The sequence below is a fragment of the Dipodomys merriami genome, unplaced genomic scaffold, assembly GCF_024711535.1.
Source record: "Dipodomys merriami isolate MVZ:Mamm:240054 unplaced genomic scaffold, mDipMer1.0.p SCAF_51, whole genome shotgun sequence".
NCBI classification, from domain to species: Eukaryota; Metazoa; Chordata; class Mammalia; order Rodentia; family Heteromyidae; genus Dipodomys; species Dipodomys merriami.
In genome coordinates, this window is record NW_027206080.1 from 3,149,733 (window position 1) to 3,165,659 (window position 15,927).

Genomic DNA, 15,927 nt, shown 5'->3' on the forward strand with positions numbered 1-15,927 from the left:
TGCTCTCTTGGAAGGAGGGTGTTGCGGACTGCACGGAGGTTTGACTCCCCTCATGTTTGTGGGGCGAAGCCTTTCCCCCACCGCAGAGGGGCTGTGGGAGGAGGGGGATGAAGGGTGGGGGGAGTCACTAAGGTTAAATGAGCCATCGGGGTAGGGCTCCATCTAACAGGATTAGCATTATAGCAGAAGACTCTGAATGCTGGGGCGCCCTCCCACTCAGCACACATTCGGGAAAGGGCCAGGTGGGGACACGCGAGGAGGCGGCCACCCGCAAGCCAGCCTGCCCACATCAGAAACCAAATTTGAGATGAGTGCCGTTGTTCGTGCCTATCACCCAGCTGCAGAGAACCGGAAGCTTGGGGTACAAGGTAGCCTGGGCCAAAAAAAGTTTGAGAGCTCCCCCTCTCAGCCGACAAGTAGCTGGACATGGGGGCATAGGTCTGTCATCCCAACCCCACTAGGCAAGGATAAATAGGAAGCTAGAGTCCAGGCCTGCCTGGGGAAAAAGGGAGTGAGACCTTATCTGGGCTCCGGTTTCTACCCCACCCGCCTCAGCCCGCGTGGCCCCTGCCTCTTCACTGTGCCTCTCACACAGTAGGCGCTCAGTAGCTGCAGATCTGGAAGCAGTCTGGCACTACTGCTACCGCAGGCCCAGACAAGCACCTTCCTCCCTCAGCTCTGATGGTTCCCAGAGAGTATCTCCGGATTCTCGGCTTTTGTATAGACTGGAGTTCTGCCCGCTGGACCTCCTGGGGCAATTGTGGTTTTGCAAGAGGGTAGATCATATTCAGAACTGCCCCTCCAGGAACAGGCTGCCTCCCTTGCAGTCCCTGGGCCCTTCCGGAAGTGGCTTCTGTCCCCACTAAACTCAGCATGGCCGTGTGGGGTGGCTGCCAGGCAGGGCCGAACCTCCAGCCCTCTGACGCTGGCTGGGCGCAGCATTTGATGAAAATGAGCTAAAGAGACAACGCTAAGCTGGGGGTGTGAGCTACTGCACGCTTTGTTTTGAAGGAGAATCACTTTTCTAAAGCAGACTGTACTTCTCCGCGGAGTCTGTGTACAAGGCAGGACCAGGCCTGCTGGTGGCAGAGGGAAGGGGTGGTCAGGCAGCCTGCTGGCAAGGACCTGACCCAGCATGATCTCCTACCCTGCCTGTCCTGAGCACAGAGGGTTTACCACAAAAATACCAGGGCTGCCCCTTCAGGGCTGGCAAGTCCAGCGGCTGCCCAGAGATCTCTGCTCATCCCCTAGGGTCCCACCTAGGTCCCCTCTTGTGCCCAGTGGCTTCCTGATGCTGAAGATTGGCTGAGCGAGGGGTTCTAGGTAGCTAGAGCTCCACTTCCAGCTCCGGTATCAAGACTACACCCCCGAAAGTACACCCCTGGGCCTGTGCTCAGGCACAACCCCTCCACTGCCCTGGGCCTCCGAGCCTCAGTGTGCTGCTCTGAGTAGGGCTAGGTAAGGGCAAAATCAGATGCATCGACTCAGCTCCCAAGTAAGTCACTGGGCGGACTGCATGCTTTGCCGCTCAGATGCAAGTTCTACTCTGATCTCTACTCTCCAGGAGGTGAGGTGGCCAACCTGCTGTGCTCATTTGCTACGGGTTCCGACATCTAGAACTCTTCCTTCTAGATTATTCCCTCCAGCCACAAGAGGTCTTAACCAGTGGGAAAGCATCACTCGCCAAAAAGGCTTTTAAGCATTAAATTTCTTCTTGGCTCTCCCAGCAGAGCTCCTCGGAACCCTTCCCCCACCTCTCCGAGCCTTCATGCCCATCCATCATGTGCGGTGGACAGTTCCACTTCCTGCCTCGCAAAGATCCAGCATCCGGGTGGATCGCTGGGCTGCCCGGCGGAGGTGGTCGAGCTGGGCTGGGCTGTGTGAGCACCTCCCTGGTCCTCTCCCACCATCCCACCCCTTCCTCTCACCCTGTTCTTCTACTGGGCAGGGATGCTATAGGTCAAGCATGGGCTATGGCACGCAAGAAGCCAGTGTGAGTACTTCACTGAGCCCATCAGCCTGTTCCAGGGCCTCCAACCACGCTGCTCCGCTCCACTAGATCCTGTCCAGCAGGAGATCTCAAACCTTCCTATTGCATCTTCAACACTGCGTGCACGTGTGTGTGTGTGTGTGTGTGTGTGCACGTGCGTGCATACACACACACACACACACACACACACACACACACACGATAAAGGAACCACCTGTGGCTCTCATGACATGGGATAGACTCTGTATCCTAAGTGGCCTGATAAGAAGCACTTCCTGTGGCTGACAAATCAGAGCTCAAGTGCCACTCTAAGCATACCTTCTTTCTTCCCTTCTCTGGCTCCCTCTTGGACTCTGGAAGCCTTTCCCACAGGAGCCCAGCATTCAAGATGCCTCCATGGTCTGCCTTGGCCTCCCGCACCCACTCCAGCACCTGTGGGAAACTTGAGCTCCACCCCACAGCCACTGGGAGCTGTCCAGTGAACGCCCCACCCCTTCCTGGTGCTGTTCCTGATGTGTCCTTCTGCCGGCAACTCTGACTTCCACCTCCCACCCGTGACGAGGCACAGCACGGCTCCTGCCTGGTGCCTTCCTGACCTCTCCACCAAACACAATACCGACGCTTGAGTCTAGAGAGAAGGAGCCAGAGGATGCGGGGCCGCACCGGACTCTGCAGGGAAGCATCACTCTGGCCAAGGCACTGGCGAGGGTGGCAGGATGGCAGCCTCGTGGGACCTGAGCCGCAGCCAGAGGGTTTGCCCTCCGCATCAACGCCTCGTGCACATAGTCCCCAGAGCTAAGGAAATCACCCGGCAGTGGGTGTCCCTGTGTGAATTTTTGCTGTCCTTTGTCTGGAATCCCAAGGGGTCAAGTATCAAGTCATTCCTCACGGAATTGCTCCACGTGTCTGCTTCATTCTCTTGCATGTGTTGGAGTGACTCGTGAGTACCGTTGGTCGCACAGGCCTCAGGTCTAGGAGGGGCCACCTAGGGGTGCGTCTTCAGGAGTCTTGCATCTTGTCTTCCTCAGGACTCCTCTGAAAGTGGACTGGCTACTGGCTGTAAGGTCTGAGCCTTGTCAGACAAGCCCAGCAGAGGAGATGGGCTAGACAGACAGACCTGCTCCGAGTGCTGCTCGGGCCACCTGGCCCCCCAGGAGCAGAGGGGCTGAGTATCAGCAGCAGCCAGGCTCCTGTGAACTTTGGCAGGATCCAGACCACTGTGCCACAGTAGGGGAGTCCCAGGGGGAAACGCTGGGGACCCACAGGAGCCTGGAGTGTCCCGCACTGTCTCCTCCCCAAGAGAGGCATGTGCACAGGTCTCTGAGTTCCAGACCCAGGCATATTTGGGTGTGAACGTGCGTCCTAACTCTAAGACTGGAAGGTAATGATTTTTCTGAGCCTTAATCTCTTTATCTGTAAGTTGGGGCAACAATATCTGGCTCTGCTTTGGAGGCACAGAGCCCACATGACCTGTAGCGTGGCAGGCCTTCATTAGCAGGAATGATCAACCTCAGTTTTAAGAGGAATATGCCATTGACCTACTGTCGTATGAGAGAAAGGGTTCCAGAGACCTTCAGCTGTTATCCTGGTCCCTCTGCACACAGGCGCTGAGCTCATCCATTGGTGTGCACTCCTCCCCTCCCTTCCCCCTGGCTCTCCAGCCATACTCTCCGCCAGCCTCTTGGGGGAATTCAGTGTGCTGTTCTCAACTATTAATTCTCATCGACTATAATTGTATTGGACATAAATTAGCTGATCGGGAATTCAGGAGATCCTAACAAATGGTTCTCTTGGAGAGCCATGCTCCCGGTCAATCGTCAGTGTGTGCCTGCTTCTGCTAAGAAAGCCGAGACAAGGACGAGAACGCAAGACGCGTGGGGAAGGTGGGAGCGTGAAGCTGGCCAGAAGCCACTTTTTAGCTTCAGCCCCTCCTGGAGGCCCGGCCCACTCTCCTGGTGCTGTGGGACAGGGCTGGGCCTGAGCACACACAGTCTACCCCCTTGAAAGAGCCTCTCCCTCCTCTGGGCCTAACATGGTTTCTTCCACCCAGCCTCAGTGCCGACCCCTCCACCTCTCAGAAAGGCCTCTCTCTCAGATGGGCTTCTGCTCAGAAAGGCCTCCACCTCAGGCAGCCTCCACCCCAGCCAGGCCCCTCCTCGGCAGCCTTCTCAGAAACACCTCCTCAGATCGCTCAATCTTCCGTCTCCCTGTGACCATGAGCGCTGTACCAGAACTTTCTACCTTTTGTTTATCCATCTCTACATCTCTTTCCTACTTGACTGAAATTTCCATAAGATAATGAAGTCATCCTTGTTTGCACTTCCAGGGCCCGGCTGGAAGTTCACGGGGCACAGAGTCCGGACGGATGAGGCATTTTGGGGAGTTAAGGAACTCTCCTTGCCCATCTTCCTGGGCTTGAGTTCAAACGCTGCATTTTCTATTTCTAGTTTTTATATGTACCTCATGCCTCCCTTCTATGACACACTCCACTCGCTAATGAGTGTTTCTTGCTGGCTGCAGTCCATCCCTGTGGTCTGCCTGCCACTGGCTTGTACACACACACACACACACACACACACACACACACAGAGCCACAGGACCCAGGCCACCTTGCCCGGTACATCCAAAGCAAAATAAAGTGAGTCAACACTTCCAAAATAAACAGCAAGGATGCAAATAGCTCTAGAAAAACAGACCCCAAACCAAACGGAACACAAACACCAAGGAGAAAGCCACACAGAGAGGGAGGGCACTGTGTGGGCCTTTGCACACAAACGACCAGTTTTAGCAGAAAGGCCCTGACCTGTGCACTTGGGCTGATACACAGGTTTCACATATAGGGCGGGTGGGGGTGGGGTCTTGAACTTGCCAGTAATGGGCGGGTGCTTCTAACTACTGCCCTCTGCTGTGAGCAGAAGGGTCACTGAGCCAGCCTGTTTGTGATGGGCTGCCAGGTGTTCACCAAGTACCCGCTCCATGCTGGACAGGTGCTGGCCGCACCACCACGCCCAGTGCTTGGTGGAGGCAGCTGGCTGTCTCCCTTCTTGGTGGAGGCTCACAGTTTACACAAATCGCATGGTCTAAGGGGCGGAGCTGGGCTCTCCACTTGTCGGTACCCTTGGACATGTACGTGGAAATGCCCGGCCCACAGACCAAGCCTGAGGGAAGGCAGTTGCCCTGGGCTGCTAGATGTGAAGGGGGCTGGGTCCTTGCTACCCTTCCTTCAAGGCTGCTCTACAAGGAGCCTGGGGCTGCTCGAGGCTGGGAAGCTGACCAGGCAGCCTCACCCCCTGGAGCTAGCAAGTACAGCCCTGTCCTGCCCTGGTGGGCAGCCCTCCTTCGGGGATGCCCTGCTACTAAACCGGAGAGCCAGCGGCCTTAGGGGCAGGGAAAGGGTGTGATTACCATGGAGCCAGACCCCAGCTCTTCCTTTCCCTACCTCACTGTAGCAAGCTAGCTGTGGGTGGGTCGTCTGAGAGGAAGCTGAGAACTACGCATGCCAGCAGGGCACCCATGGCTCATGCCTGCAGTCCTAGCCACTCAGGAGGCTGAGATCTGAGGATCGCGGTTGAAAGCCAGTTTGGGCAGACAAATGCAACAGAACCCTGCCTCCAGTGAACCAGCACAAAGTGGAGGTGACCAGAACCCGGCTTATCCCGACTGGAGCCCGGGAGGAGACGGACACGGGGAGAAACAGGGGTTACCTCCTCAAGATGGGGACCAGGGAACGCAGCGAATTCCAAAGGAGCATGTGCTGAAGGCCTCAGCCCCGCCGGCCCGGCCCTCACCGGCCCCGCAGGAGCCCGCACAGGGCCCCCAGGCCCAGCCATCGGCCTGAGCCAGGGGTCCCCACACCTGGCCCCGGGCTGAGCACGGCTCCGAGGGTGGCTGGGCTCCGCCTAGCAGAGCAGCGGGCCGGGCGGACCGCGCGCCCAGCCGGGGCCCCAGGCAGCGGCGGGGCCACAGCTGCGTCGGGGGACACGGGCCGAGCTCGGGGCCGGCCCGGGGCTCACAGCGCCCCCACCACGCCTGGCCCGGACCGTGTTTCCCGCACCTGCCCGCCCCGGCGGCCCCGCGGCTGGCGTGCCAGGGGCGGCCGAGGACAGCGCCCCAACCCGGCGCCTGGGCCCCCGCGACCCCCGGCGCGGGGTGGGTGCGGGGCCGGGCGCGGGGCACCGCGCTGCACTGCGGACCGCGTCCCGCCAGCCCCCGCGCCCCGCGCGTTACCTTCCACTTTGGTGAGGGTCAGGACCGGACTGTTGCAGGCGCTGAGCGGGGCCACCCGGGCCGAGTGCTTCTTCATGGTGAGCCGGCCGCCTGCAGAGCGCGCCGCCGCCGCCTACATCCTGGGGCCGGGCCGCGGCCTCCCGCCCGCCCCGCGCCGCTCCCGCGCCGCGCCCGTCCCCGCTCCGCTCCGCTCCGCGCCTCACTGCGGCGGCCGCCCCGCCGAGCTCATCGCCGGCCGCGCCGCGCTCCCCACGCGCGCAGCCTCCCACTGCCGGCCAACTCCAACGTCACGGCCCAGGGCGCTCCCCACGCCCACGGCTCCCCTGCTCCGCCCCGCGCCCGGACGGCCCCGCACCCCGCCGGCACCCCGCTCGCACCCCGCCGCCGGGGCGCCCCCGGACGCCCTGCACGCCCCGCACCCCGCCAGTGCGTCCTGGACTCCTCGCACCTCACAGCCCACCAGTGCCCTGGAAAGGAGACCTTGGCCAGCCCCAGGGCTGCGCAAGTTTGCTAAGGACGACTGCCCCTGCGCCCTCCCGCCTGGCTGGCCAAGCAGCAAAACTCCCTTCAGCTGGGGCTGTTTTGGGGGCCAGAGGTGCATTGTTCTGCTTCGGAAAGGAGATGTGAAAAACCCCAGAAGCAAGGCAGGATCAAGGGAAAGGAAGATAAAGTCTTGGGGTGCTGGGCCCGGGGGGAGGCCCGAGTCCAGGGAAGGGGGGGTCCTCCTGGCCCCCTGAGGCCCTTTGTAAAGACAGGTCTGGCATCTGCAGGCACCTGCTTCCTGGGGGAAAGCTATCCAGAGTCTTGGTAAGAAGAAGCTGTTAAACTGGGCACCCACAGCTCACACCTGTCATCCTAGCTACTCAGGAGACTGAGATCTGAGAATCACGGTTCAAAGCCAACCTGGGCAGAAAAGTTCCCATGAGACTCTTATCTCCAATGAACCACCAGAAATCAGGAAGTGGCTGTGGCTCAAGTGGTAGAGGTTCACCTTGAGCTGAAGCGCTGAGGGACAGCACCCAGGCCCAGAGTTCAAGCCCCATGACCAACAAAAGAAAAAAAGACAGTGGTTAGGCAGAACCTGAGGGGCAGCCTGGTCAGGTAGGGGTGGTGTTTGCATCACTGTGGTTAAGGCATGATGGTATACCGTGACAGGACACTGCCATCACCTGCAGAAGGGACCCAGAGTCTGACCTATGACCCCAGGGAGGGTGTCTGAGGGCGGTGGCACAGGTCAGTGACCCTGGACCAGCAGAGCTTCCCTGGCATAGCCCCTCGTGGCTAATTGTGGTGCCACCTGCCTTCACAGCCTGGGGTCCGGCAGCAGTGGCTCCTAGAAGTCTCTCTGCTTTAGGACTTTTGCTCTTGAACACCTAGGACAGAGAGAAAGGCCAGCGCTTGGAGGCACCCATCCCCACAGCGCCCTCTGGTGGAGCCCTCCCAGGAGACCAACGCCAGCCCTCAGAGAGGGGTCTGTGGAGAAGCTATTTCCTTCGGGGGAAGAGTAACTCTAAAGCAAAAGGAATCTGAGACCATCGATCACAACATAGTATTTCTCTGGGTTGCTAGTCAATAAGTGATTGTCGTTGACATCATAACTAACTCAGAGATCACCTGGGAACTTTACCCCTTCTGAGTACCTGTCAATATATATTTCAGAAAGTGTTCCTTTTTAATTTTTTTTTTAATCGTTTCACAGGTATCATGACCACATTGTACAGAAGGGGACACCAAGGCTAAGAGAAGGTAAAGGAAATACCTCGGGCACAGTTAGATGTTCACTACTTAGAAGCCTGCACATGTGCCCACAATGTGATTCTCTCCCATACCATACTTCATATGAAGTGCAAAAGAGCCACACGGACCCATTTCGAGGCAGGGAGGGACACATGTCCAGCCGGCCAGAGCCCATGTCCTTGCAGTTCAATGTGGCTGGTTGTATGTGTGCTGGTGTTCACGCACACTCCGAGGATGCCTCACTTGTGTGCTCCGCAGTACATCTCACTGGCCCTGCACCCTCGTTCCACTGTGCTCAACCAAGATTCCCTGCTTATTGTATTGTGTTGTTCTGCGTAAGTCAAATCACTAACCACCAAACATTGCCACCCACCCCCACTGCTAACTTCCCTTATTAATTAAATAATTGTCGAGGGTCTTCTTTCTTCTTTTCCTTCCCCACAGCCCCCCCCTTCCCCAGCCCCTCGGAAGCTGTCTCTTTCTAATGTCTGCTCCGCAAAGCTCTGCTTTTTGACGGTCGGCTCATCTGTCCACCCACCTCTTGTTTTTCTTTGTGGCGGAGGTGGGTTTTGAACTCAAGGTTTCATGCAGGTGTTCTGCCATTTGAGCGGCGCCTCTGGCCCTCCACCTCTTCTAAACCCTGCTGCCTCCAGTGTACGAGTGATTTCACGTCCACACTTGTCAGCCCATGTGTGTGCAACTTGTGTTTGAACCAGAAACCTCCCCCCATCCTCCCCCTCCCCCCTGCTAAACGTGTCCCCCTTGGTTCTCAGGTGCAGAGCTTTCTGCAGGCCTGGCCACGTAAACACGGATGTGACAGAGACCCACAATTAAAAACACAGACAACCAAGCAAGCAGCGCCTCGACACAAACGAGACTACACTGGCATTAGAGGGTTCCAATAGCTGAGCATGGTTCAGGGCTAGGCTGCAGTGGCCTAACTCAGCACTTCATGCAATGCTGCCCTAGTGGTCCATGCGAGAATCCATATTGCAAATGGAGGGGGGGGGAAAAAGCATGGATGATCCTAAGAGAGCACGATGGGATTTCTGTGGCCGTGGGATGTGGGATGTGTGTGAGCCAGGCTCTGAAGGCCGTGGCGGAGCTTCAAGACTTCAAGTCAGCATCAGCAGCAGTTACTGTGGAGAGCTGGGGCAGCCGGCCAGGTCCCCCCGTGCGGAGTCCTCCCTGCGAGCTCCTCCCTGCCGGCTTCGAGGGCACAGTGCAGCCGTTTGCCCATCAGAGCCTGGCAGTGCTGGCTCTGCTCCGTGGGAGACAGTGCAGCTCCCGCTCCTTGTCACGGAGCCCGCTGTTCCATCTGTCCCGCTCTTTACCAGCGCGGGCCACCGGTGGATGGAGTAGCTCATGATGGTTTAAGGGAGCTGGTGTGTGTGGCAGGCTTGTGGCGGTTCTGGCACTGTTCACAGCACTGCTGACTGGACGGGGAAGGAGACACAGGGGCGTGCGCAGGGTGGAGAGCCTTGCCTTGGGTGTGGGGTCATAAGCATTGAGTTTTCCTTGCAGCCTGCCCCTGCCACTCCCAGGCAGAGAAGGGAAGTCCCACCACTGGGGACACCAGAAATAGCCCCAAGCAAGGCTCAGCTCTGATCCTCATGCCCTGGATGCTGGGCTGGGCTGTTGGACAGCCTCAAGAGAGAAATAGAGACTGTGGCATGACACCTGGCATGCATTACTGTCTCTGCCCACTTACCTTTGCAACCAGAACAAATTGAATAGGCTACTGTTTTTGTTTTTGGTTTTTTTTGGGTCCAGTCGTGGGGCCTGAACTCGGGCCTGGGCATTGTCCCTCAGCTCTTCAGCTCAAGGCTAGCGCTCCACCACTTAAGCCACAGCATCACTTCTGGCTTTTTTTTTTCTGCTTATGTGGTACTGAGGAATCGAACCCAGGGCATGCAAGGCAAGCGCTCTACCATTGAGCCACCTTCCCAGCCCAGGCCTACTGCTTTTGTCTCTTTTTATGTTTTCTAGCTACCAGGAAAACCTGTGAGTCTGAGTGCAGTGAGGCCGGGGCCCTGGCTGGGAGCTCAGCTCCCTGAGGCTAGGCCAGGCTCTGCACAGGAGCTTGGGACAGCAGATACGAAGGCAGACAAGCAGTAAGTGTCTTCAGGATGGGTGGACACAGGTGCAGGACAGGACTGTCTTCCCTGGCAACAAGACTACTGCTGTTTTTTTCAACTCAGTGGTCTCGTGGCCTTTGATTATTTCTGGCTGCTGATGTTCTTGAAGCACAGCAACAAAGACACTTGGAGGTGCATGAGGAAGACGCGGGACAGGTACAGAGACGGAGGGATGCCTCCGGAGCTCGGAGAGGGACATGTCCATGGGGCCATTGCTTCCCTACGGCTGCAGCTGTCCATCGGGGTCAGGAGGAGTGGTGGCCAGCTTCCTTTTCCTGCTGCTCTGCAGGTGTCCGGCCTTCCCCAGGCTCCCTTCCTCTCCCTCTCTGCTTGGCTGAGGCAAGGTTTTGGCTTTGCCTTTCAGACTGCATGAGTGGAGAGGTGACACGCCACCCTGTTTTGTTCTGGGCCCCTGGGGGCTGGATATTTGAAGGCATGTGCAGGAGCCCAGAAAGCAGGGGGGGGGGGCGGTTGGGGAGGGAGAGCGGGGACGGGAGGGAGCAGGGCAGACACTGTGCTGGCACTCTACGCTCCTTTCTTTGGCTTTCTGGGGTTTGAACACAGGGCTACTGACTGGCCAGGCAAGTGTTCTACATATGAACCATGCCCCAGCATTTTATTTCCCTTTAGTCCTTTTCAAGTAGGGTCTTGTGTTTTCACCCAGTACTGGCTAGAGCGTGATCCTCCTGTTGACATTTCTTCTGTGGCTGGGATGACAGGAGGCTACACCTACACTCAGCTTATTGGTGGAAGCAGAGGTCTCTAACTTTTTGCTTAGGCTAGCCTCCAACCCTGGTTCCCCTAATCTTTGCCTCCCAAGTAGCTAGAATTTCAGATGTAAATATGCACTACTGGCGTGGATACAGCTCTTATGCATGGGTTTTCAGTTAAGACCCCAAATCCTCTCAGAGTACATATATTCGGCGTGATAGTATAAAATCCAAATGGACAAATGGATATACTTCCATGTCTGCCCTTTTCCCAAATTGATTTGCTCATCACCATCGAAAACATGCCTCTGTCTGTCCATTCACACACTCTTAGCTCCTTCTTTCGACCAATTCTTCATGTTAAACATCATCATTGGAAGCCACCACCCAGTGCCACTCCTGGGACTTGTGTCCCAGCTCTAGCCCTCAGGTGCTGGGACCATGCTGGGCTGTGGACAGCTGAGCTGTAGGCCATGCTGAGTTGTGGACAGCTGAGCTGTAGGCCATGCTGAGCTGTGTACAGCTGAGCTGTGGAACCGCACTGAGCTGTGGACAGTTGAGGTATAGACCACACTGGGCTGTGGAAAGCTGAGCTGTGGACCATGCTGAGCTGTGGATAGCTGAGCTGTGGACCGCACTGAGCTATGGGCTGTGCTGACCTGTGGACAGCTGAGCTATAGGCCACACTGAGCTGTGGACCTTGCCGAGCTGTGGACAGCTGAGCTGTAGGCCACACAGGGCTATGGACAGCTGAGCTGTGGACCGTACTGAGCTGTGGACAGCTGAGTTGTAGGCCACACAGGGCTGTGGACAGTCAAGCTGTAGGCTGCACTGAGCTGTGGACTGTACTGAGCTGTGGGCTGCACTGAGCTGTGGACAGCTGAGCTGTGGGCCATGCTGAGCTGTGGACAGGTGAGCTGTGGGCCATGCTGAGCTGTGGGCTGCACACACAGAAGCAGCTTGTGAGTTCTGCTCTAACCTCCATGTCTACTTCCACCGAGCAGGCATCCAGTGCCACCTGAGCAGCAGGTTGTAACAGGAGCGAGTGAGAGAGGACATCTAAGACAGGAAGGAAGGACACCTGCATGGGTCCCTGTACCCCTCACAATCCAGGACCCAGTTCCCCCATGACTGTGGAAGTGAAGAGGGCTACAAGCCATCTTCAAAGCTGAGTAACACCACAAACACATGAAGTGAATGGTTTGTTCACATCGCCGGACTCAACAATCACTCACTCCCACTGGGGAAATCCATCTGCAAGTCTGTCCTGAAGTTGTCCAGGTAATCGCAGTCCATCCAGACAGAGGATGCGGATCTAGGGGCTGTGGTAGTGGGGATGAGACCACCCACACAGCCCCACGGATCGCAGCTGTGGCTCTGGCACCCTGGGGTCTGGGGACAGCTGCAGGAGGGGCACAGACATGGGGAGGAAGGGTTTCAGAAACCATCTCGTATGTCACGCTCCATTTGGGGCAGGAAGGAAACAAGATGAAGAGGACGATTGAGAAACCCAACACAAGGGCTATTCTGGGAGCACTAAATAGACGCAGCCTAAATATACCTCTGAGCTCCGGTCATGGGAAGGATGGGCACGGGGCACAGGCAGCTGCAGCGGCCCTGAGCCAGCAGCATTGGAGATCCATAGGCCCTGCCACCTCTCCCCGGTGTGAGGGTGGGCAGGGGTGCGGCCCCTGCTCCTCCGACTGCACTGTTCAACTCTGGACAAGAGTCAGGAACAGGAAATCCAGAGTGCCTTTAAAGTGGCTGCCTTTGTAATGGAGAGAATTGTGCCTCTGGGGGGAAAGAAACCAGGTGATGCTAAGGCCTGGGAGGTGGAGCAAGGGGACTTAGGACTCTGGGCAGGGCTGTGAGGATACCTGTGGAAGGACAAGGAGGTTGGGAGGATATACAGCAGGCTCAGGCCTCTCTCTCCTTCACACGTGGAGCAATCTGCATCCACAACGTACAAGAACTCCTTCCGTTCATTAGGAAGCAGCCTCCAACCCCATGAGAGCGTGGCAGGGATCCATTCAACCATTTTACAGAGGAGGCACAGCAGTGGCGAGTAAGCCCAGGGAAGACCCACAGCTTCCCCAGGCACTAGGGAAGTGCGACACGTACCAACACCACAGCGAACATTGTTATTACTGTTAAGTAGGTGTACAAAGGAGTTGCCATTCAGCAAAGAAGTTTATGCACATGACACATCTTGATCAAATGCCACCCTCTCAGCATTCTCACCCATCCCTCCCCTGCCCATCTTCCCCCCGCAACCCCCGCTTCATAATTTTGTAGGATATATATCAGATTCTTGTCTGCATCTTCCTCCTCTTCTCTTCTTCATTCATCTACCCCCTTTCCCCTTGACTCTAACCCTACCTCCTTTCAAGAACCTGCTTCCTGGTGTTTTATTTTGCTGAACTTTGATTTTTGGCTTTCCAAAGAATTACGCTATTTGAGATCTCCTTTGAATCTAATGTATTTCAGTTAATATATTTGTGCACACTTGCATACCACCCAATGTATTTATTTATGAGCTTGTAAGCTAAATCTACCTTCCACATATAAGGGAAAACATTCATCTTTTGTCTTTCTGGGCCTGACTTACTTCACTTAACATAATTGCTTTCAAGTCTTTCCATTTCTTTACAAATGGTACAGTATCATTGCTTCTAATGGACAACTAAAATTCCACTGTGTACATATACCACATTTTCTTGATCTATTTGTCCACTGAGGATCATCTGGGCTGATTCCATACCTTGGCTATGGTGAATAGTGCTTCAATGAACATGGTTGTGCCAGTGGCTTTACTCGATCCTGATTTGTAATATTTTGGGTAAATGCCCAGGAGTGGAATTGCTGGATCTAATAGAGCCGTTTAACAGTAATATTGCTTTGTAGTTTTAATTTGTATTTCCCTGATGATTAGCGATGCTGAGTCTCTCCCCTGGTTATTTGTCTGCTTTCTTTGGAGAAACATCTCTTGCAGGCCTTCCTATTGAATTGAGTGTCTTACAGTTGGGGGTAGCTACACTAATCACTTCTTGCACTTTCCAGGAAATGAGACTCTCCTGCTTTGTGGGCAACCCAGGTTGTTCTTCCGCCCATCAACTTCCCGGGAATGGTGCAGGGTTTGTGGAAATACGGCGCCAGGGGACCCACATGGAAATGACCCAAAGGCATTGTAGGAGCCAATCACTCCCATGATCACAGATGCTCATCAGCATGTGGGGACACTGCTGATGGCTGCCCTAGATGTCTCCTTCCTCCTCCCTTGTATTTATGCCATATCTCATGGGAGGGACACCAGGTGAGGGTGCTGCCCCCAAGGGTTTCTTAGGCTTATGCTGCTCTGTAGCTGTGGGAAGAGTAAGCTATCTGATCTCCGTAGGAATGGAAATTGTGGGCATCTCCAGGTGCTTCTGTTTTCCTGGTGGGTGTTTCAGCACCACAGATGTGTTTTTGCTCCAAACACGGTCACATTGTTACCTGAGGCTGGCACTGGGCACATTTCTGTTCTCTCCAGTCAATCACATGGAGTTAAAGTCAACAAAGGTCAAGAGGCAGATCTGCCACCTTGTCCTGAGCAACCTGTGACTGTGAGCGTGCTCACCTCCTGTGCCAGGCCTAGCCCAAGGCCCTTCACTTTCTTCTCCTCCCCTCTGTTTTGCACAAATTCTGGTCATACTTGCTATGGACAGGCACCAGCCTCAGACAGACCAACACTTTCTCCCTGACTGAACCCTAGCCCAACTCCTGAGAGCCCTGCCTCATCACTGGCCTACAAAGACTTGAACAAACACTGGCATTGTCTCCATCAGCTCAGAGGTGACTCCACTTCCACCCCTCCTGTCCCCATATTGTGCCTACTTGAAAAGCCCCAGCTACCTGAAGAAGCTGGAAGCTCCGAGTTCCATGATCAGCACTATAAAACAACAGCAAGTGTACAGGAAGTGACGCGGGGGGTGAGGGGAAGGTGTCTGATCAGAACTGTCAGCAGCTAGGTCCCTCCACGCCTCTTCTTGCCACCTCCGGGGCTCAGGGCAGACGCCACTCACACAGACAGGGCTTGGACCCACTCTGCTGGTCTCATAGCTGGAGCTAAGCCAGCCTGAGCTCCGGGCTTGCTGGGATCCTCTGAGACCCGGCACTGTTTCCCCACAGAGTCTCCGCCTGCCAGCCAAGGCATAAGCCACAGAGCCGGCTGGTTCTGGCAGCTCTCCGTGCTGACAGGTGAGCCTGGCATGGGCGGCAGCACCGCCGAAGGCTGACTCGGCACGGAACCCTGCTGCCCCCTGCCAAGGCGACACTTACGTCTTCGCTGTCCTTGCTAGGTGACTCACACGCATGCGTGAGAATCCAGACTAACCATGCACACAGCACTGTTCACACCACACCCACCACCTCTGTGGCACCTGCTACACAAGAGGCTTTGCCCAAAGTCCTGCCTCCTGTTACTGGACTTGAAACCACCAGGATGGAGTTGCTTGAGAGCCACAGAGGATGAGAAGAGCTAGCACTGGAGTTTCAAGGGTGTGTGTGTGTGTGTGTGTGTGTGTGTGTGTGTGTGTGTGTGTGTGTGTGTGTGTGTGTGTGTGTGTGTGTGTGCAATCCTTCTCTCCTACTGTAGCTGGGGAGTGTATGGACATCCAATGCGCATTTGAATTGAATGTCTCTTTTGTTATATCTATCTTTTGTGTGTGTGTGCCAGTCATGGGAATTGAACTCAGGGCCTAGGCTCTGTTCCTGAGCTGTTTTGCTCAAGGCTAGTGCTCTACCACTTGAGCCACAGCTCCACTTCTGGCTTTTTGGCGGTTAGAGATAAGAGTGATGAATTTTACTGTCTGGGATGGCTTTGAACCGTGCTCCTCAGATTGAGTAACTAGGATTATAGGCATGGCCACCAGTGCCCAGCTGATATACCTTTTAATATGTAAATGTAGGTTAACAAATAAATAAAAATGAATCATTGTGAAAAGTTTTGCTTGTGCCCAGCACACACTACACATTCATCAGAGGAACAGGCGCTAAACAACAGAGTGAGCGGAGGGACAGAAAAAGGACAGAAAGGAGCTGGGAAGGTGGCTTAGTGGTAGAGTACTTGCGTAGTACGCCTGAATTC

At 55.7% G+C, this 15,927-nt stretch overlaps 1 protein-coding gene across 3 annotated transcripts in view; it reads right to left on the reverse strand.

The window, feature by feature from the left end:
* Slc35f3 (solute carrier family 35 member F3) overlaps positions 1-15,927 on the reverse strand; it is a 135,217-nt gene that overhangs the window by 46,854 nt on the left and 72,436 nt on the right. For 2 of the 3 annotated variants that reach the window (XM_069998124.1, XM_069998122.1), the window contains exon 1: positions 6,218-6,356. The exons of the other annotated variant lie outside the window; for it this stretch is intronic. In XM_069998124.1, coding sequence (XP_069854225.1) covers positions 6,218-6,293 — 76 coding nt within the window. In that variant the 5' untranslated portion in view covers positions 6,294-6,356. Of the gene's footprint in view, positions 1-6,217; positions 6,357-15,927 lie in introns of those variants that run through there. 3 annotated transcript variants of the gene reach the window in all.